At 35.7% G+C, this 23,402-nt stretch overlaps 1 protein-coding gene across 6 annotated transcripts in view; it reads right to left on the bottom strand.

The window, feature by feature from the left end:
- The window catches only part of IMMP2L (inner mitochondrial membrane peptidase subunit 2), a 476,942-nt gene that overhangs the window by 374,197 nt on the left and 79,343 nt on the right, over positions 1-23,402 (bottom strand). Inside the window, exon 4 of one of the 6 annotated variants that reach the window (XM_041123762.1) lies at positions 22,359-22,398. The exons of the other annotated variants lie outside the window; for them this stretch is intronic. Coding sequence (XP_040979696.1) covers positions 22,374-22,398 — 25 coding nt within the window. The 3' untranslated portion in view covers positions 22,359-22,373. Of the gene's footprint in view, positions 1-22,358; positions 22,399-23,402 lie in introns of those variants that run through there. 6 annotated transcript variants of the gene reach the window in all.

Below are 23,402 nucleotides of genomic sequence, written 5' to 3'. Positions count from 1 at the left end.
CTCTAGAAACCACTCATTTCAAAGATGTATTAAAGATTTAAAAACAATACATTTGTATAAAATAATGTGCTCTGTTTACCGATAATTCTGTAAAACTAATATAATCTTTTTATAAATATATATGGTGAACTGTTTGCATAGCTGCAGGAACACCTATAATGGTTAAAACTTCAATTTTTTCTGAGACTATTTAAAGAAAATAAGATTTTCACATCTCATATTAAGATTACCAGTAAAACTTTGATAATCAAAACTAGCCACACACTTAACTGGTATTAGGCTTCATAGACTTCTAAACATCCCATAAAACAACCTATTTCTGGGCAACAGAATGCAAAGGAAGACCAACATTAGACCCCCTGAGGCCCTATTTCTTGCCCACTTTCACTATTCAACAACATGGGTTGAATGAACATGAGAGCGGACAGGTTACGAAAATTGTCACTTGAGGCAACTAAAACAATTATTTTTAAGATTATCTCAAAAATGAGGAAACTTTAAAGAAATGCTTTCCTTTAACATTCTACTGTCTCTCACAAAGTTCATGGTAAGGTTCTCATTTTATTCCATGTACAAATTGAAACCCTGATTTTTAAGAAAATCTATCACTGAATACAGATTTGTTATTTAACTATTTACAAGATAACCAAATACGTTTTACCATTTCATAGTAATTCAAATGATATTCCTAAGAATAGTTTTAGAAACAATAGGTCACTTAGCAATTCTCTCCACCACTTAACGAGAAGCCCCATAATAATACTGTAAAATGTTATCAATTAATATTAATTAATTTAATATGCATGATATTGCTAACACGTATAATCTGTACCACCCAAGGCATTCTCTCTTTCCTGCAAGAATAATGTTAGATATCATAAGAGCTGCATAATACATATTTACATGGAGAAATACAAAATAATTGTGTGACTAAAGCTGAGAACAGCCTTATAAATGTACCATGTCATTACTGAAATCTTTTCCTCAGAATCTACTTTCAATGCAGTAGGAAAAATTATGTCCTTGAAAACTTGCTCTGTTTATGAGCAAAAATAATTGTGACTGCTATTTATTTTCTTCTAGTCTGTTCTTCTTAAATTTGCCCTTAACTTTTCCCCCCAAACACTTGAAATTTCTATAGGCACAAACTTTTATCAAGTTTGATTAATTCAGACAGCCTTCTGAGGACAAGTAAAGTAATCTTCCTCATTTTATTTGATCTGTTCGCACAGACTCGTGTATACTGATGTCATCTGGGAAAAGGAGGGGAAGTTTCCAAATGGCTGATATAGAATCAACTAGTACGGCTAAGTCGATCATTTTACAGCTCTAAATACAGATTTGGGTACAGTTTGTGTCTCACCATTTAAGTATGTAATGTAATTTTTATACAAGAAGAAAGATATTCTCTGTGTATAATAATGGAAAGAGCACAACAAAAAGACTAGATAATACTTCTGGGAATGGGATGCTGAGCTAAGCAGACCTTGCTCTGAGCCAGCATAGTCATTCCTGTACTCTTAGTTAATGTCGCTTTGGAAAAAGGTCAGTTCCATACATACATGAAAAAATACAGTAATGATAAAATAATAAAGCATGCTTGGAAAGAAAAAAAAAAAGATTTAAAAAGGGAAGATACGTGCAGTACAAAGGAAAAATAGAAGTATGAAGCTTGAATTTTACCTTCCTTTCACTAGTCATTGTAGCCATTTCCAAGATAATTTCAAATAATTCTGTACATAATATTTCTTAAATAAACCACAAATTTTGACAAAGGCTACAATAATTCAAATACTATTATCAGATTACGGCTGCATTAGGACACAACACCCCTCACCACATTGCGAATCTAGCATCCCTTGAAAAAGGGCACACTCAGGGAAAAGCATTTGTAGGTGTATTGTCACAAGATTTCACTTTCTGCTCCCATTGCCACTGTTCTTAGGAGCGAATCATTCTGAGCATTCAGAATAAACTTCTAAAAGCACTCCACTCTGGTAAAAATAAACTGAAATACATAAAGCGTCTTTAGATTTGGCGAGCCTCTGATTCTTCATTTCCAAAACCAAGAAAATGCAGCCATTACTAAGACACGAGGATCAGAGTTGTACGACCGCACACTGCGCTGAAAGCAGTAATTAGAGACGTATTTTACCTGCCACAGGACAGGTCCGAGGACCCACAAAGCACAAGGCTGGGCACAGGCTAAGCTATAAAACCAGAACAGAAATTTATTACCATGAAATCGAAGAGGTCAGAAAAATGTGGAAAAAGCCACCTCACTGTTTCATTCTATCCATGCAGAAAGAAAAAGAAATCTAACTTGGAAACGCTTTCTTACCTAAAATTTGTCTAATCTACATCTCAATGCACATGTAGCACTGAACCAAGATTGTGTTTAGCTTGGAAATTGCTAAAAATGTTTAGAAGTGTAAGCAATTACAGCTAGTGAAAGACACAACAATCAGCTAATAACCATCCCACTGGAATATATATAGGTTGGCACTGTAAACAACTATGTGAAGCTGAGACCATCCCTTCTGGGTAGCCAGGAATGGGTAATACCTGTAAATAATTAGCAAAGGTATGGGCTGGAGTAGACAGTAGATACTCCTTGTTTCCAAAACATATCCTGAACCATTACATTTAGCAACTTCATTAAAGCACTTTGGTTTGTATCAGTATTTCAGCATTATTAAACAGTCACACTGAACTTTGTCTAATATACTCCCTTGCCTAAAAACTTCCAAAAACATTTTGCTTTTCATTTATTTTTATTTTGACCTAGACATGAAAATTATCCAATACTTCTTTTTTGAACTTCTAAAGTCAAAGTCAATAATAAAATATAACACAGAATAATGCAAATTACATGTAGTAAAAAGAGATGAGAAATTAAGTCGTCTGAGATTCCAGGGGGAGAAGTTTATTGCCAGAATTACAAGAAAGAAAAGAAAAAAACCAAGCATGATATTTCTATACAAGTATACAGATACAGACATTGCAGGTTCTTCCTTGAAAACATCAATGCTAAACACAATCTCACTATCCAGACTAACCGTGTCAACAGTAAACATTTTATGGCATATTTCTCTCACAAAGGCTCACAACTCTATCCAAGCAGGACATTTCTTTCCTAGGATCTAGGATTACATGTATTTGAGTAGTCATGTAATGCTAATACTCCCATTAAGGAAAGAAATATTGATTTCAAAGTTATCTGATATTTACGTACCATTTAAATTAACAGCATGTATTCATTTTTTAACCTATTAGAAGTTTTTGAGATTTTTTTGAGTATCAATGTAGGGACTATGGTATAGAATGAAAGCATACAAAATCCAGTGAAAATTATATTTACGTCTCTGTAACCTAAAATAAGTACATCTTGTACACACAGAAATGTGTGTTTCGCATTAGTGTCCAACTCCACAAAGCTAGCTTTACTTTCTATTTATTGGTATTGTCATAATATGAAAAATAAATACCATTTGTTAGGAAAGCAGCCGTTACACAAAATTAACAGACATATTCTGCTTCAGGGCATGAATACAAGAAAATTGTCAGACATTAATAATGTAGACAGAGCATTTTCCTGGGAAAATGAGGATCCAATGGAACAACAGATAAATCATACCCAACTGCTCACTGTTTGTTGTTTCACAATCTGTTGTATTTTATCGAATATGACTAGTACAAGTCTGTTACAGCCATAAAAAAACATTAGCGGAAATTAATATGTAAATTACTGTAGTGCTTGTGTGGGATGCCATTTCATTAATTTGAATTCACTGACATGACTGTGTAATCTAAATTTATGAGTTTTTCAACTGCCACTCCACGGAGAATTTTGCATTTATTGAAGTATTCTATGCATTAAATAATATTTGCATGGCAGTAACGTACATGAATGGCTTGGAATTTAATATATATAATATATACCAGGCTTTTTGCCTGTGAGAAGACATATAACCTCCAGTGCAAAAAAAATGCATGTAGATATTTCCTTTTGAAACATTTTTAGACAGCAATAAAAACAAATTATTAGAAGAGGGGAAAAAAGCAGGTTTTGACATTCTCAGTAAATTAAATATTGCTCATAATTATTTTGTTGAAACAAATGCAAATCTTCTTCTTGTTAATGTAAGAGCTTTATCATGCACAGAACTTCTCGTGTCACCCATGACAGTTTAAGAAAAAAGCACAGTCTAAAAAGCACCTAAATTTGAACAAGAAGCTTTATCAATACATAGGCCAGCTTGAAGGTTAAAGCTTCAATATCAAGTTTTGGAAAAAGCCAGCAAGAAAAGAAATGATAAAATTCTTTACCATTTAACACTTCTCCTGAACTAACATCCGGACACAAAGATAGTAACCGCTTTGCATAATCTTGGCTTTAATTTCCTCTATTTTCCTAGATGTAAAATGGAGTATGCAAATAACACAATACTATCAAAATGTTTCTGAAGCAAATACAGCTAATAAAATGTTCACTTTCTGAAGAAACCACACCAAATACTACAGAAAAGATATAAAACTTACTGAAAAAACAACAAAATATTTACTCAATTATGAAGATCTAATTTTAGAAACGTGAAAATGTCAGGGTTAAAAAATATTTCTATGATCAAAAAGTGGTTTTTTTACTGATTGAGACCATTGAAAAGTGGTTTTTTTCCCATTGTGATTCTAAATGCTTTGACATGACCGATTTGCTGATGGGACACGCTACTGGGTTGATTAATTTGCAAATACACAATTTTGTTAAGCAACAAGATTGTTTCATTACTATGCCTCATCAAAGTATTTATCTAGGAGCGTCTATGGTGCAGTTTTACCCCTAGACACTTCAGCCTTTTTCACATCGAGACCTGTATCCATAAACAAAATGGGGGGTTATGTATCACCTAGCCTTTGAATGTAGAAAACCACTTTGAAACGGGGTTTTGGGGGGTGAGGACAGGGAGGGTTTGGTGTTAGATTTGTTTAACCATGAGACAACGAGGAGTATATTCCCAGCCAGCAGTGACTGTTTCGCGCTTGTCGAATCCTCCTGTCAGCATCCCCTCCAGCTCTGCTGACTACCAGGAACACCCGTCTGCTCCAGGGTCACTCGATTCAATGTCACCTTGCACTGAACATACTCACACACAATTCGGATTTCAGTATCATCTTGCAGGGAATTCTGATATCTCTGTCATTGTACCTATAATTGATTACTAGGTAATTATACTTTGTGAAGTGATAGGATCTTATAAATCAGAACCTTGAATTAGTTTGTCTGGATGGCAAAGAAGCATGCACAGATGTGACACAAAGAAGCATGTACAGACACAAGTGCCTGTTAGATGCAATGCCTACAGTTCATTTATTTATATCAATTATATGGAGATAGCATTTTCATACGTTTCATTCCACTGATTTCCTATTAAAGGAATCTTTTTCCTTTTTTCCTTTTTTTTCCAAAATGAGGTAGAGGTATATTTTATAGATAAAACATCATCTGTTTTTGCCTCCTAAAACATTTCTACCTATTTGCTATTTAGGAAGCTACCTATTTCATGGTAAATACTGCAGAGTCTTAAAAAAAAAAAAAAAATGCTGTCTTTCCTAATATTGAATACACATACAAATCAAACAGCCATCGTATGCCCACAGACCTCCATTCAGGTGTAAATTATAAGAGCAGGTAAGAACTACAACAAAAGTCTTTGTTTTGACTTGACCTTGGCATTAGAATGAGTGTAATACATAACTTCGTTCTGTTCCCCTGAGTAACCGTAACTTTTATTAGAATCCTATCCTCCGGTTGTTCTGAGATTGAAACCTTCTCGTCATGGCTGTAACTATCATTTTCTATCCTAAGTTTTGCAAAACATAGCAAGCAATTGTCAGGAGACACACATTCCTCAGCAGCACTCAACCTACTCTACCAGCCACCTCCTCCTACACTCAAATCTTCTAGAGAAACATTTCCTTTCTGCTATCTCATGTTAAACTGTTCTTTTCTCCTATCCCAAAAAATGGAATAACAGATTTCATAGGTCACAAAAGGGAATGATTCAGCTCTTCAAATGACCAGAGGAATATCGATGCCAGTGCTGTCCCTCACGGAAAAATTCCATTTGTCACTGCAGAAATCAGCGAAGAAGTTTTAAAGACCCACTCATCACAGATCTCGTGAAACTGTCTTCTCTGAATTTCTGTAAGGATGCCTGGTTCTGCATATGCAAAGACAAGTATGTGTCTACTGCAAAATGACAAGGCTTTCTACTGGAAAAGAAATAAACACATGCAACCTAGTCTCAATCAAAACACAGCTAAAAAGATACCTCAAACATGAAAATCTGCTAAACCTTCCCCATGCATTGTCGGTACTTTTGACTGTTTTCATAGCATTGGCTAGCAGTTTATTAGCTCTAGGCTATTTAACTACTGAGAGTCAGTACCAATCAGAATTATTGAGAGTGCAGATATTGAAAGTCATTACAGAGGACCAGTCATGGGGGGTATTGGCTGCTGTGACTCTAAGATGCTTTCCAGGTAGACCTCTGGAAAATGGCATCTGAAGTCTTGCTGCCATGGCTGGCTGCCTTAGGTCTCCAGCACTGACCTAACAGAGATACCTAGGTACAGGGTCTGCAGAGTGGAGTTATTTCAGTAAAAAGTGATCACGTAGATGGAAGTTTAATGTCAGTTCTTAAGTACCCTTATAACCTCATTCTGTAGTCACCACCCAATTTTGCTCTTGGCAATCTATATACTTTTCATTTAAGGTATCGCAGCTTGTTAAAGTTTCCACTATAATTGTCTGAAATGTACTTCAAAAGTTATTCTTGTTCCCAGAAAGTAATGGGATGAGGAAAGAAAATAAAATCAATCCCAGGAATTATTTATTTTGCCCATGTCTCACAGTTTCTTTCCCTCTCAGTTGGAATCTTATAATGTGAAGAGCTGAACAGCTAATCTTTCAGATACACAAGTCCATCTTCATATCTGATCTCTCTCCTCATAAGCTCATCTTTTACCTGCTGATTTAATAACCACAGCCAAGGACTTCACAGATTCTCTTCAGAGGGAGAAAAGTTGTGGTGATGGCTGGTTTTGCTCGTGACTTCATCACTCATTCTTCTGTTGAAGTCAACAGAAATATGATATTGTAATTATAAACTGCAGCAACAACTGACTGACCCCACCTGCTACCAGGTCTTAACAGAGACTCTGCATCCCGCTTCACATTATTGACATGAAATCCCGTCCTTACCAACTCCTAGAAAAACAGTACAATCTGTACTGTCACTCACAGACCCAGCATATTGAAAAACCACAAGGAAGGAAAACCTATCACATTTCTATTGCATGCAAGAGAATACTCTCACTGAAGAATCAGTGGAATTCACAGAAACCTTCATCAAGCTTCCAACTGCTCAATAATTTAGTTTTCTGGGAAACACAACAGATTTCTTCCACACACGCAAAAAAAAAAAAAAAAAAAAAAAAAAAAGTAAAATCACCACCATCTTGGCCCATCCCACAACAGCAAATGGTGGTCTGTCTTCAGTAAGAACAAAGCCAATACTCAGACTTCTTGCCTAAATATAAACTGATTCCATTCTCATCCACAGCTGCCAATACTGACTGATCCACAGCATGTCAGGTTACAAATGAGACATTAAATGTAGCACCATTTCATTATTCACACAAAATACACAGATAACATTCTTATTTTCTGGACTCCCTCAAATTTCTATGACAAGATTCAACAACCACTACTTCTCCATCAAACTGAATCTCAAATACAACCTACAGCAGTATCAATTTCTTAGCCACTGTACTCAACATAAAAAAGAAAACCTACAAACTACTATACATAAAAAATGTGCAAACTATCATATCCATCATTATAAAACCAGGTGCTTCTTGAAACACCCCAAGAAAGCTGTAAAAGACAGTAAGCCCTCAGACACCACTAACATTCACTGTGTATCACACTCTCACAATGCCCAGCTCAGCAATCTCAGACCCTTAACTAAATAAACACACCACTCTAGAGAAATCCATCAAATCTTTCAGAGTGTTCTAAACCTCTCAGTTCTGACTCTGAGGGAGACTCAGAGAACGCAGATGATTCTGAGAGCTAAAACATAAACTCCAAAGGGTGCTAAAAAACACAACAGAGAACATTAAGATTCTGATGCTTTATAATTCTCACTCATCCCTAACACAATGCTTCGTATTCATCTCTCTCTCCCTGCCTGAAAGGACTTAATGACTCTACTGTCTCTTCTCTGGGTAATATCCTTTCTCCTTACTCCACCCCTGCTCCACAGATACCACTATTTTTTCTTTCAGATGATGCAGCTCAGTAAACAGGTTAAACTTGTACAGTTGCACTTCAAGACCTCTCCTGCTATTTCAGACTTAACGAGGCTCACATGCTCAAAAGGAGGTCTATTTTCCAGTTATTGCAATTAGTCTAGGACATTACCACCTCCCTACAAAACCTGTAAAGCTTTTATTCTTAGAAAATCATAGTTACAATGCTATGAGTGCATTAAAGTATTTGTTGTTAGCATAAAGACTTTTAAGTGCTAATGTCTAGGGAGATAAATAAAACAAAACTACGCAGGGCTTCAAGAAGCCTGATTACAATGTTCTTTTGTCTAAAGCAGAAAAAGTGTTTCTACACTGAACATAAAATTAAGACAATTATCTAGCAATTTAATTTAAGGAAGAGCATACAGGCCTCTTACTGCAGTAACAAGAGCAATTACTTTTGTGGTAAGTTAAATATTAGATTTGGAATGTTTTCAAACTAAGCATAATAATGTTGTAGCAGCAGTTTACGCTATAAAAAAATTCAAGCAGTGTCCTTTTACGCATCTGCAAATTTAATTTTTAACGTGCTAAAACTTTACAGGTACCACAGTATAGAAATGATGTTAATCAGCATTTAACAGGTACAGTAAGTATACTAAGAGTTATATTACGATCTATGCAATTACCAGGTATAATTTACATATGCGTGTAAATTACATGGTATAGAGGTATAAAAGCAATGTATGTAGTGATTCAGTTAGAGGGAGAACTGCTTTTTTGAAATATGATCTGTTAGTGGTTTCTATACCTGCTTTCATTAAGCTAAAGATAATGCAAGTATGGTAACAAACTATTAAGATTAGCTTGCTAATAGCGTTTGTAGTTTTGCATAAGACTATTAAACTCACATTATATCTATTTTATTATGCAGGCAAACAATGTTTCTTATACTTTAATAATTTTCATTTGATTGTTTACAAGGCCAGAACCAATTAAAAAACAAGCTTACTAAACTGTCTGGTTTTCATGTAAGAGATCTCAACCACATGAGAAATTCCAAAACATACAGGCAATACTAGTTGAGTCGAATACTATGAGACATCTGACCTACGCACCCACTACATCCTTTGAAATACTGCTTTTTCCCCTAAAAATAAAACAAGCAACATTAATTCAGTTACAGTACAACAACTCTGCCCATATGAAGTGTTTGTGTGCTACACACAGTGTAGCACTATGAAGTGCTACAAAGATTTCATTTGAATATATAAAACCTACACAAAGTTAAAAAAATGTAGCTTTATCCATATAATACTAAAGAAAAATATTTAAATTGGAGAAATTGAGAGATCTAATACTAGACTACCTCCTCAGATAAACTGTTTATTGCTTAATCCAGAATATTAAAAAAAAAAAAAAAAAAAAAAAAAAAAAAGAAGCTTTAGTTATTTCAGATATCTTAGTCATCAGTTAATAGTCAGTATTATTCCCCCATTTTACTTTCCATGTTTTGGACATAAGAATTATCTTCAGGCTGACGTTTGGTATATTGTTCAAAACCTGAATCTTGGAGACCTATAGCAAATTAAAGGGGAGGAATCAGATTGATTTTTATGCTCATTTACTTTAAGAACAAAAAAATCCTGAAGTTACTGTTTTCAAAGTCCTTGTTATGCCTTCCAGAATTCTTCACAGGCCATTAAGTCCATAATGTGGACTATTGCCTTTGGGTATTAAAAACAACCTATTAAAAAACTGTTATTTTATTTACCAAGGTAGAACCCTGAGTAATTTTCTTCAGTGAAGATTTCACAAGATTTTGGTATGTCATTTTAATATTTCTTAACTAGCTAGATTAACCTGATAAACCTAACAACCCAGAGACAGCCATCACACTCCAGTACTTCAATAATAATCCATGAAATGAAACATACTGATTCAATGGAATACAACTCATTATGATCTGTCAAATTCAACAGGGGGAAAATACACACACACAGAGAAATGTAGTATAAATGCCCTAAAAAGAAAGATAATGTTGATACAGAGACTTTCAAAGGAATGGTACAAAGAGATTATCTAGAAATGGAGATCCTCTATTAAAGGAGGCTTTCCAAAGCAAAAGTAAACACATTGATTTGTTAAAATAGTTGGAAAAAACTGTTGGGGGGAGGGGATTGAAATGGTTTTGTACACCTTTGCAAAACCTGATTGTTTCCACACATGCTTATGTTCTGCTCAATCTCAAGGTATATTCTACCCAAAGCAGGAGCCAGTCTCAAACGTCACCAGCTATGGAACTGCAAACATCCTACACACCACGCACCCACATCAGAGAGGCCAGGGTTGGTAACTTGTACTACAAATTATTAAACCACAACTTATCTTATTCCTGGAAAATTAGAGGTGTTTCACTGAAACAACTTAGTATATGGATTTTTTTGGAAGACACGCGAGTTTGAAGTTGTTTGGTTTTACTATTATAAATTTACAGAGTAGATGTGAGGTAATTTCTAAGAATAACAGCTAAAGACCGGACCCGTACTGCAACAGAGACTCACAGCTGCAAAGGGCAGTTAAGGCTCCACCATTCTCCAACAATTCTCTGCTTGTTCTCTTCATATTACACACGCTGTCTGCCCAGCATCCCACCTCACACAGCCTTCACACCGCCCTTTTCTTCTCTGTAAATAAGTACCAGCTGCTTTGCATATGTCAAAATTGTTTCTTGGCAGAGATTACAATACCAGGATCCATCCAAGGCTGTGGTAACAAGGATCCTGAAACTCCAAATGATTTCACAGGATATAAAAATGTTTATCTGAAATTCAGCTTGTAACCATTAGATGTATGCCGAATAATTAAATCCAGCAACATTTAGTTCTTAGTCACAATATATTTACCGAGTAAAAAACCAATTTGCTCTTCCAAGATAAATAATTTTCTAGCAGCATTATTTTAAAATTGCCCGGAAAAAAAGCTGTTTTCTCTAAGAATCTCTAACCATATTTTATACATAACTCAAGACTATTTAACCCCATGTAACCATACACATTTTAGTTAGAATACAGATTAAAAAAAACTTCTATCAGGGACCATACAATTATTATGTGGCTTTTTTTTTAGGTGGTCTACAAATTAAAAAACAACTTAAATGAATTTTATTAATTATGTATGGCATTACTGTATTACAACATATCATGCATTTTCAAAGATCTACAATGCTTTCCTAAGTATGTGGATAAAAAAGCAATTTTACCCAGTAGATACAATATTTAAATACAAAACTTATGCAGTTTCAACAGGAATAAAAGTAAGATAGTATATCATTCTTCAGTGTATTTTCTCCATCATCTGAAAATATACCAACTGAATGGAGTAGACATTTTCAAGTACTGATCAATACCCCAAAGACAAAAACTGTTGGAATTTCTCACTTCTCAGTCACTTCCTTTAGCTACTTCAACACAAATGTATCTAAAACAAGCTACACCTAAAATGAAACCTCTTATGTTATTTTAAAATATTATAAAATATTTTAATTTTTTTCCTCAATGTGTTACATTCATTGTGAAAAGATTCTTATTTCTAATAGAGAAAGATAAAGTAAAAGAAAAAGTTTAGAGGAAACTACAGGACAACTTCTTAATTAAGAAGATTAAGAATATTCAGGTAATTTTTTCTGCATAATATTTAATATGATCACCTCTTTCAGGTAACTCCTGGTTAAAGCAAGAGAAAGAAAATGAAGGAACTATTATTTGAAAGGCTTTTCAGACAGAACTTAGTTTTCCTGAATAGAGAGGACAAAAGGATCTCTTTTGCTGTAATCAGAGGCAGCACCGGCCCTTTCTAGCTAGTGTGGATCTCAACAGTGTGTATAACTTCTGATATTTTACCTGTGACTTTCTGACTCTAAATGTAATTTAAAGTGAACATTCAGCAAATTGAAAAGGAAATTCATATTCAGGAATGTAGTTCAAAGAGCACTACCCACTGCATCAGCAATCTGGACAAGAGAAAGCGAGCATTTTAGGACACAGTTAACATCATCTTCAATATACCTGGAAGCAATAAACCAAATCTAGAGTTTGTATTAAGCAGTACAGCTCCATTAATTTCAGTGATAACAGGCCAATTTGTATGACCTGAGAATCTGACCCAAATCTGTTAAGAGTTTTTCAAGCTTTAGTTTTTGACATATAACTAGCTCTCAGAAGAGATGACATGTGAGTTGACTCAAACATAGCATTTGTAATGGTAGAAATCCATTAAAAGTATACAGATCTGAAAAATTAGTTCAAGTGCTAGGGTTCCAAAATCTACGGCTTAAAGATAATACACTAACTACTTATAAAAACACCAAAATGGAATAGTGTAAAAAAATTTGAATTTCTTTTTTTTTTAAACTAACAGCAATTTGTACATGCGTAACTTCGTATTTCCTTGTGTACTCACAGCGGGAGAAAGTTAAAGTAAGAACATGGGAGACAAGGCACCTCATTGATTTTAAGTCCAACATTTAAACATTTCTGAGGTTCACAAAGCCCTGCAGGCACCTCAGTTCACTCAGTGCCTAAGATTATGTTGCTAAAGCTTGCAGAAGAAAAGAAACCTTTATTCCAGAATACCCTATGGCACCATAGTCATGGCATACTCCCGGGTGTTAAATCTCCTCTGTCAGAGAATGCGTGAGCCACAGCCCCCCAAGGCAGGGGTTCATTAGTGATAGAGGAAAGCGGTACTACTTCACTCCTTTTTTTACCCACCCTTCTTCCATTTTTGAAAGGTGGACTCTTCTTTAAAAAAAATGAAAAGTTTAAGGCCAAATTTTAGGATCTTGAGAAGACACAGAGGTTACCTTGCTGTTTAGACTAGATGCCCAAATTCCCAGGAGTTAAAGGCTTATGCCGTTACTGACCAATTTAAATCCTTGCCTACTTACTTGTGCCAGAATTTCTTATCTCAATCCTGGTCCTTCTTCACATACGCTGTATATAAAAATTGGTTACTTAATTTCACTTGGCAAAGGGTATGTAAAGATTATAATTTAAATGCACATTATAATGCTTCAATCATTGTCTGAATCTAAGGTAAGTCTTGCAAAGATCTGAATATAGACTTGAACATTCTGGAATACATTCTGTTTTTTCATTGAGATGCTCCCCTGGCCTTTCTAAAAAATTGTATCTGAAATTTTCTATTGAAATGGAATTTAATCACAATGCACATTTATATGCCTTACACTGCTGACCAGATTATTAACCTAAAATATTAATCAGAAAGCAATACCTCATAGTTCTGACATGTCAGAGTCCCAGATTGAGCCTCCTATCTCAAGCAGGAATTGGAAAATTGCTGAAGCATTTACAGGTCTCAAAAGGAACTCAAAACTCAAAGACTCAAGGACAAGGCAAAGCCTTCCCAACACCCCAGCCCATCCCTGAAAACCCCAAGCAAACAAAAAGCCTGGAGAAAACTACAAGCAGTATTGCATGTATCTATGACCTGTGTCTTGAATCAATACAGATAAATTAGAAGTGTATTGCTTCTTGGATTAGATAAGAGTTGGATTTTGGACAGAATTCATGTGTGTCTGGCGGGGGGGGGGGCACATCTATATAATACTGAAAGGCCAGAACAAGATATATAGCTTGGGAAGTGATCTGTGTAACTGTTTATCATTAAACAGTGGAGAAACTACTGCACCAAATTCCCACATAACTGTTTCATTTGCAACTTTAACATGCCCTTCAACTTGCTTTACTTATATATTTATCAAAGATGAACTCTCCACAACAAATAAAAAAAATAGTGTGCAAGCACATACCCACTGATTCTGCCTGACGGACTCAGAGGTATCCCAAGTGGCGGTGTATGTTATACCTCAACTAGACAGCAGAATGAAGTTTAGAAATTACCCAGAATTATATATTTTGCAAACAGATAGAAATCAGAGATCATTATCAAAGGGAGCCAGCGGTTACAAATTTCCTTCATTTCCTGTGGCAATAAGACGCATCACATTTTTAGTGCCTGTTTTAATCAACAGAAACCTAAATTTTTTTCTAATAATTTGATGTGCATAATTTGTTTTATGTCCTGCTTATGAGGCAGCACAAATCCAGTCAAAACTATAACTCAGGTGTCACTTTAAATAGAATCACAGGAAGGATTCAGCATGTTGGTCAGAAATAGAACTCCAAAACATACTGATTCACATCCAGTCTCCAGTAAATGTTTAGCTATGACTTATTTCATTTTCTGTGATTTCCATTTCATTATACTCATAAGATAATGAAGACGGGGCTTTTATAAGAGGACTAATGTACTGGCTCTATCTGAAATCTTTTATCCTCACACCTTTCAGAGTATGCAGTAAGCCCTTAAAAAAAAAAAAAAAAAAAAAAAAAAAAAAAATCAGCCTTCATTATCACTCCTTACTGGCAAGCAAAGCAGCAGAAGAAGATAAAAGATATCATCATGCCAGGAGCAATAGTAAACAAGTATCACATCCTCAGAAGTTCTCTTGAGTCCAAGTTCTTATTTCTTTCCTTCTTCATTATGTGTAAGAAGTTCTCAGTAATGAGCAAGCACTGGCTGCAAAATTAGCCTGACTGAATATGTGAAATTTTCTTTTATGAATCTACTTGCTGTTTTAATTGTTAGAAGCATACTTGAAGAACAGTTTATTTAGGATCCATCATCCTTTCTTGTTCACCACAATGAATTTCTGAAAAATAGTACCAGCTAATGTGAATTTAAAACTGGAGATAATAATGTTCTTTAATCGTGTGAACTTTCTGACCAAATACCCAAAGCTCTCACAATCATAATATTCCCAAACTATATAGAGAAGACACCGAAAATGTCCTGAAACTGGCACACACAAAATAGCGTATTCTTTAGAAGTTTACATTTTAATGTTATCAGTAAACAAAAATATTTAGAGAATCTGTTTGCATGGGACATTACTATATACACATAAATCCATAATCCCTCTTTAAAAAAATAAATGAATATAAACTTCATCACAATAGAGATGTTTATACTATAGCTATTCTGGCTTCATGGATGGTTTGTAAACAACAATTTTTAAACCACACAGGGATTTACCTCAAGTGACCTTAAACATCACAGAAGTCGACACATTGTTTATGCTGGAGATCCAAATCCCCTCTTCAGTCAGTGAAGAAAGAGAGAAATACCTTCAAAATGATTCATGCAGCTTTACTTAGCAATCTTACAGGCTGATGAATTAACCCCTGAAGGTGGTATTTCCTCTCTGTTGAGTATTACAGGAGCCTAGATGACTACTTCTAGATGTCTAGAGATACTTAAGATGGATCCCATTTTTAATGATCTGAATGTCACTGCCTCTAATACATCAGCTAAGAAAGACGTCTAATTATTTGAATACTGCTGGCCACTGGCAAAACTCGCTCTGAAAAGGCTCAGCAAATAAGATAACATAGAATGATTTATCTTGTGCTCCAATAATGCCTGGAAACACAAAATTTATATTGTAAGAAATATGTTTATGTCTGTTTCTTTCAGACCATACTTTCAAGATCTTTGATATCTACAGTCTCTTCTTCAGTGTGGTATTGTGCAAAAGCTAAAGTATAAATTCTCTTTTACAAAGGAGTGGGTGCCTGCCATCAGAGATTAGAAATGCCACCTTCCATTTGAGTAGAAATACTATTTCTCTCTGCAATGGGAAAAACAAAGCATTTTGGGCAAAGAGTTTTGTAAACTGAACATGAGTCAGCACTGTAATGTTGTTTTAAAAAAGAAATATATTTGATCATTTAACAGGGATATTTTGGGACATGCTGGTGAAAAACAACAAGATCTTGGGATCTAGCTGCTCACACAGTTGACAGACATCACAAATAAAAGGGTAAACCATGTGAAATGTCAAGGAACATAGTGATAACCAAAGAAAGGAAGTGAAGAAAACTCTCCAGAATGTACTACGTTATAACATACTTGTTAGACATGGTGTCGTGCTCGTTAGAATGAAGGTGCCGTCCTTGTTTAAACTCAGGAGAATAGTACCTTACTAGCAAAAATTATTCCTATCAATAGTAAAGCTGGGTATGACCATCAGTTATTAGTCTTACCAATAGCAATGGACAATCTCTTTTTTTAGATTATATATAATCTGTTCAAGGCCAGGTTGGATGGGGCTTTGAGCAACCTGGTCTAGTGGAAGGTGTCCCTGCCCATGGCAGGGGGGTTGGAACCAGGTGATCTTTAAGGTCCCTTCCAACCCAAATCATTCTATGATTCTATAATGCATGGAGCAATTTTTCCACTGTATTCAGTACTAGTCAGTTCTTAGGTGAAATACTGTGTCCTATTTTCGACACTACTATTCTGGAAAAATTTGGACAAACTGCAAAGAATCCAGAAGTCCAGAGAAGAGCATTGAGAACAATCAGAGGTCTAAAAATATGATCTACAGGAAAATATAGAATTAGTTGAGTTTGTTTAATATAACATGATTGAAGACTTAAAGTCTTGAAGTCTTCAAAAAAACACAAAGGTACTGTAAAGAACAGGGTAATAAACAGTTCTTCATTTCCATTGCAGATGGGATAAAAAGTAATGGGCTGAAATGGTACCAGTGGACATTAAGACAAGAAACTGAGAAAAAAACAATTATATTTGTAACAATAAGTAAGGTTTGAAGCAGCATGCCTAGGAAGCTAAGGGGTCATCAAAACAGCATATTTTTCAAAGTAATTTAAAACAGTAGTTTACAAACCAGCATAAGCACTGGCCAGGTCAGATCACTTTACACCATCCCATCACCTCAATTCACCACCTTTTATCACTTGCTGCTTCCTCCACCACCCAGTGAGAAATTCCTGCTTCTATTTCACCAATTTCATTCCAAATCCTTTCTCCACATATTGTGTCAGGCACCATCGCTTCTAGAGCCCCCTCTGTCCCCAGTTTCTTGGCTTTTTTCTTCTCCTGTCTCTCATACAAAGAGAATTGGTGTTCATTATGCCTCAGCAGTGTACACTGTACACAGCTCAATATATAAGGAGTCCTTTGGACTTGGTGAGGCACACCTCAGTTTCAGTAACCCTTAATTATATGTTCTCTCTCAGTCTCTCCAGACATATTTTGCTACAAATCTATGAATGCAATTCCACCGATGGGGTGACCTTTCTTTCCAAAGCCTCCTTGTGGCTGGAAGTTAAAAGAAACAGATTTTCCTCAAACATGCATCAATGTATTTGATTGATGTCAGCTGATCTACTGAATTTTATATCCAAACCTTCTGTACAAAATGTGAAAGCATCTGTAAAATGTCATACAAAATTGCAGGCCACCTCAGGCCATCAGTATACAAAAGTCTGTTTAGATTTCCAAGCCTTTTAATAAATGCCAGAGCTTCCTATATTTGAGTTAATTACATTAATTCTTTCATATTAAGATCAGGAAGCCTTCACAGCCATTCTTTATCTTCATTATGTGCTTGTCTTCACTGATGCATATCCTTAATTGTGAACCAACTGATTATATGAAGCAAATACCTAACTCCAGAAACATCTAGGTAGCCATATTCATAGTATACTTTATCTTGAGACTGTTTATTTGGGGAATTCCATTACTCAACCACTTGCACATGTAATTCACTCCAAATAACACACAATGCTACTAACAGTTGTTCAGATAAGAATTAGAGTTGGAGTTTTAGTAAGACATTCTTCTAGGTATTACAAGAAACACATAAAATGCTTTAACTGTGAAAAAAAATAATCCTTCTTTGGAGAAGATAGACCTAGGGAAGTGACCAATGATTAGAATTAAGCTTTTCCTTTTTCCAGCAGGGTACAGAAGCTCTGCCCACGAAGTAAATCAGAGTCAGGAGTACCCTCCTGTTCTTGGCTATGGTCTCAAATAAAGGGACATGGACAATTTCTGAAAGAAATACTCCGAGGATGTTGCCTCAAACACCCTCAAGCTGAGGAGTGCCTATGACCCCCAAACTGAGCAGATCATCAACTTCCAAGCTACTATACAAAAGACCATCTCTGCTTATGTTTTGGATCCAACAACAACTTTTCACTAGACTTCAGAACAAAGATGCTCGTTTTCTGAATCCTAAATACCATCAGATGGAAGACAAGCACACTGCAAGTGAAGAATTATGGCATTACTAGACATGTCTGATATTACATATTACATGTAAAGCCCTGTTTGTTAAATATGTTTTGCCCTTAACTTCTTAAGCAGATCATTGCTTACTTAAGATCATTGCACATGATTTCCTGAATTTAGTGCTTAATACTGCTTCAGGATTTTTGGCCACCAAACCCTTTCCTGAATTTGGCTCTTAGCCCCAATAGAATACCAGCGCAGAAGGCCATGTATTGTACTTTTTTTTTTTCTTAAGAGAATGAAGGTATCAAGTGTCAGCATGTTATTAAAACCTCGAATAATTACGGTCTCTTTCAATTCTGTGTTTATTGTTGACATATGGAAGCATAGATTTAAAATCCGTGAAATTCACATACTTAATTGGATTAAATCTGAAAGGACATATTGATAATTTATGCAAAAATATATTATAGAAATGCTGCTATTTTCCCAAACCCAAGCAAACTGAAAGGAGAATATTGCAATTAGACAAATAATTCCATTCATTTTGTAATGCAACAGTAATATTTGTTATTATTCTGAAGTAATTCTCAAAGTTATTTAGCATTATTTTTATGGAAAATTTCAATTGCAAGAAATATATACAACTGCTGTACATTAATCAGTTCAACATTTGATAAAAACTAACAGTGCATTTTTGAGTTGGACTAGCACTAAAATACAAAACCACTATGGTATAGATTTGTAAAATTAATATAAGGTATCGTGTAGTTTCCAAGCTGAAAGACGTCTTGTGAGATTGGTTAAGTACAATCTAACCAGATAGCTAGGAAGATTTGCCACCCTCGTCCATTCTTAGCAGGTGATGATGATGACAACAAAACAAGATAACCTTACCAATCTGTCATCAAAATGCTTCTTTCCTGAAAAATGAATTACTGTGTGCTATACATTTGCAACATTGCCTACTACTTCTTATTGCATATTGAGCTTCACATAATGCTACTCATGTGCTACACATGAATCAAATATGAAAGGAAACAAGACTCTTGCTTCAAAAAACTGATACAGAGGGTCTATCACTGCATCTCATTTCTGTAGTGTACTGGGATGATATTGAGTAACTAATTAATTTTCTTGGAGATTCTTTGAAGTCAAGAAGTGGTAACAGTTCATGCAGTAATCAGTCCTCTAATTCAAAACTTCCTGCACCCAGAATCACAAATTCAAGAGTTTACTGTGTCTTCGAACAATCCTACTTTGCTCCAGTTTAACAATAATAAAATTGCTTATGTCCCCTGCACCTGTGCAACCATCTTCAAGGCAATCAGTTTACAGTGGGTTAAGCGCTTACAGGTAGTTTAGCAAACAGAATCCAAGACTTGATGATGCACAACCACGGATTAGCAGCTAAACTACAAACTGAGATTTAAAACACAAACAAGAAAGTTGCTCTTCATGGACACAATTTAACTAGTGGATTGGAAAGGGGAGGGGGGGGAAATGTCATCTCCCTGCTGAAGTCAAGTCACAGAAGCCTGCACAAAAATACAGATATTTCATCAGGCAGTGTGTTCAATCTAGTTAAAAACACAAATGTAATTTTTTTCAACTCCTTGTCTCTATTTAAAATCAAGAAACACAAAGAAACATATGTGATACCGTTAATATTAAAACAGATACACTAAAGCACAGAAGTTTGATACGTTTCACAATTAATAGTTTAAGGTATCTTTTTTAAAAGAGAATAAATAGACTGATTCACTTATTAAAAAAAAAAAAATTAGCAGCAATTGCTGTTCTGACTTGAAACCACTTTAGTTTTGTCTAAAAGATGAAAATCTAACTGAAAAGGCATCCCCCGCCTTCCACATCCATCATATCTGTCAGGCTAGAAGAGTTCTGCACAGACTAAGCATATGCCTGAGTTAGCACACTCAAATAGAAAAACCTGGGACTGTACCTTGAGGTACAGAACTGCCACCTTGCCCTCTATCCTGGCCTGTTGTTTCTGTATGCAGGCAACACAGCCAGCTGTGTAAGATTACCAGGAAACAATGCTTCAAAGCACAGCTATTCCTGCCAGGTCCCATTCAATGCCCAGGGAGAGAAGGAGATGGGTTTGAGATTTATCCATGCTTCAGGAATCCCTGGATGTGCCTGCCGCCTCCTCGGGCCATTAAAAACCAAACTAATTTTGTCTTTCCAACAGCCTTACTGATCCTGGAGGACTAGTTCCATACATTGTCAGAAGCAGGAAAGAAAAAAAAAAGAAAAAAACATTCAGTGTATCTTTTCATCCCAATGGAGACCCAAAGTCTCATAATGGATTAAAAATAAGTTCATTACACTTAAAAAATAGGACAGTTTTAGTAACATTCTTAAATTGATGTGCCATTGTATTACACACCTTTTTTGGGGGACAGGGGAATATTTTTCTGTTATCTTTTGTTCCTCATCATTCCATTGATTCTACAGGTACCAATGATCCAAAATATTGGCCTTCGATAAAATATCGCATTGATTGACCGAGTATGGCAGCATTTCACTTATATTAACAGCTGAGACATTTACCACTGGCTGCAATGGCATTCTCTAAGTTTTAGTATCCTGATTGTTTTACAGGTACAGAGTTATAAAAAAGTTAAAGTAATCACACACTAAGAGAAACATGCAGCCATAGAGATTTGTAACAGAAATGTTAAAACTGATATGAATGGAGAATTAATGGGAACGCAGGGGAGTGGAAGGAAATAACAAAAACAAATGACAAAAGAAGGCCTGTATGAATGCATGTATTGGTGAAAATTACATTAATAGGCCTTAAAGACCGCCCACACACAACTTCATAGCACACACCAATTAGAAAAAACAAAGAACAGGCTAAAACGAAGGACTGTCTACTGCAGATTAAAACCATTAAAAGGTCATGGTGGAAGGTAAAGAACGGCATTGGAGTCACCCAGGTAAGGAGACAAGAGATAGCGAGTACATCCTAAGGACTCAGAAGTGGGATAGGATGGAGAGACAAAAGATCACAACCACTTTCAGCTCCTACAGAATACAAAACGCCAATTGCAAACCAGTACACGGTCACTAACCTAAGAAGAAGCAGCAGGCATGATGAGAACTCAGTAGTTAACAATCAGTGTTAGTATAAATATGACTACAGTACAGGTGTACCAAAACTAAACTGAAAAGCATTAAAGAAAAATCAAAAAATACTTATAGTTTAAAATATTTTCTCACTTTTTCAATCAGTGACTGATGGCTCATGAATTCACATTCATGATATTCATCTTTATTTTCTTCCTGTCTTTTTATATCTGACCTTTTAAAACAGCATGTAGTGTATACTCCTTTCAAAGAGGTATACAGATATTGTATGCTGGTGTACAGACTGCGTATAAATCATTGAACTTGAAACAAAGCCTTCTGGTTGAATTTCAAAGTCCTGAACTCCTTCTATGTTACTGCTATGTACTAATAAAAATTACTTTTTAAATACCTATTAGCGTATCTCTGGCCAACTCTCATTAATTTTTAAACCTATAATGTTAAGGTATGCTTACAGCAAGAGATACCAGTTTTTATATTGTAGTTAATTTAAAACTGGAGTCTGAAACTTGGCAGATGAGTGGGTAGAGGAAGGGAAAGTAATATAGTGCCCAGTCAGTCCTGGGGTTTGCTTCTGAGTTCGCAGTTGTCACAGTTCCAAAGCAACCCACACCCCCAATCCTCCATTCAGTCTTTCCAGAGGAACCATTTTGCTCCATCCCTCCTTGCAGAAACTCTGAATTCCCAGGCAGTAACAGCCCTGTTCACTAAATGGACTCTTAGAAAATCCAACTGCATTTCACATCCTGCTAGAGGTTTCCATTCCAGGGCACATCGGTGCTTTCAAATGGCTATGACAGAGAACAGGTTGTGGATTAAGAAACCCCACTTCTGTATTTTCTAACACAGCAAAGAGAAAAAGGATTAAGATACCAGATGATATTTAACCTTAACTTTTGCACTTCCTTACAATTTTTGTGGATCGCTTTTCTCCTGGCTTACCATGTCACACCGTTCTAGAGAAGATGGACTGCACTTTGCCTGTCACTCTCATACAGCATTTCCAGTTTACAAATCAGTCTCTCAAAAGATACTTTGTGCTGTTATGCCTGCACTTCATAAAGCTGTTTGATTCCTGTCTCCAGGAATGCCGGTGGTAGACTTTCCGCAATCCATTTACATTTCAAATCAGGAAGTGAACACAAGCCATTTTCTGACCCTTTTCACTTGCATTTCCTCTGACAGGAACTACCCACCAGAAGAAGGGCACCCCGTTGAACCCCTTGTCTTGCCATGCTCCAGCCAAGGAGAGAGAAACAAAATACCAAACAGCGGCAACAACACAGATTTTTTTTTCAATACCTGATTAGAAGTAGAAACTCACTTCCACAGACAAGTTGTGCAAGGATACACTGCCTAAACACACAAAATCAGGTAAGAAATTTTCGTATCTAGAAAGTCAGTGTTTCTGCTCATCAGTTGTCCAGCATATTTAAAATACACAAAAAGAAAATAAAACCTTTTTTGCAATTAAACAAAATGAGGAAGGTATGACTCTTCAAACAACCATTTTACACCATTTTTCTCTTAAATACTTTAAAACATAAGAACAGCCATACTGAACCTGATCAAAGATCTCATCTATCTTGGCATCCCACCTCTGACAGCAGTTAGAAAAAGAGCTGCCTTCGAAAGTGTTTTAGAAAGGGAAAGCCTATATCATGCTTCTCTCCACCTTGACCCCATATTCTCCCAGACTCCAACTACTTTTATCTCAATGAATTTCAGAGCCAGATGTTGTTTTCCTAAAACTCCATTCAATCTGTAAAACATAAAGCAAGCGTTGCGTTTCATCACACTGATGTCTTGTCATACTGATTTCATCCTCGATCTCAGAAGATGGA

The sequence above is a fragment of the Aquila chrysaetos genome, chromosome 5, assembly GCF_900496995.4.
Source record: "Aquila chrysaetos chrysaetos chromosome 5, bAquChr1.4, whole genome shotgun sequence".
NCBI lineage: Eukaryota > Metazoa > Chordata > Aves > Accipitriformes > Accipitridae > Aquila > Aquila chrysaetos.
Note: the sequence above shows the minus strand (reverse complement) of the source record. Positions and strands in the feature narration are given on the sequence as shown.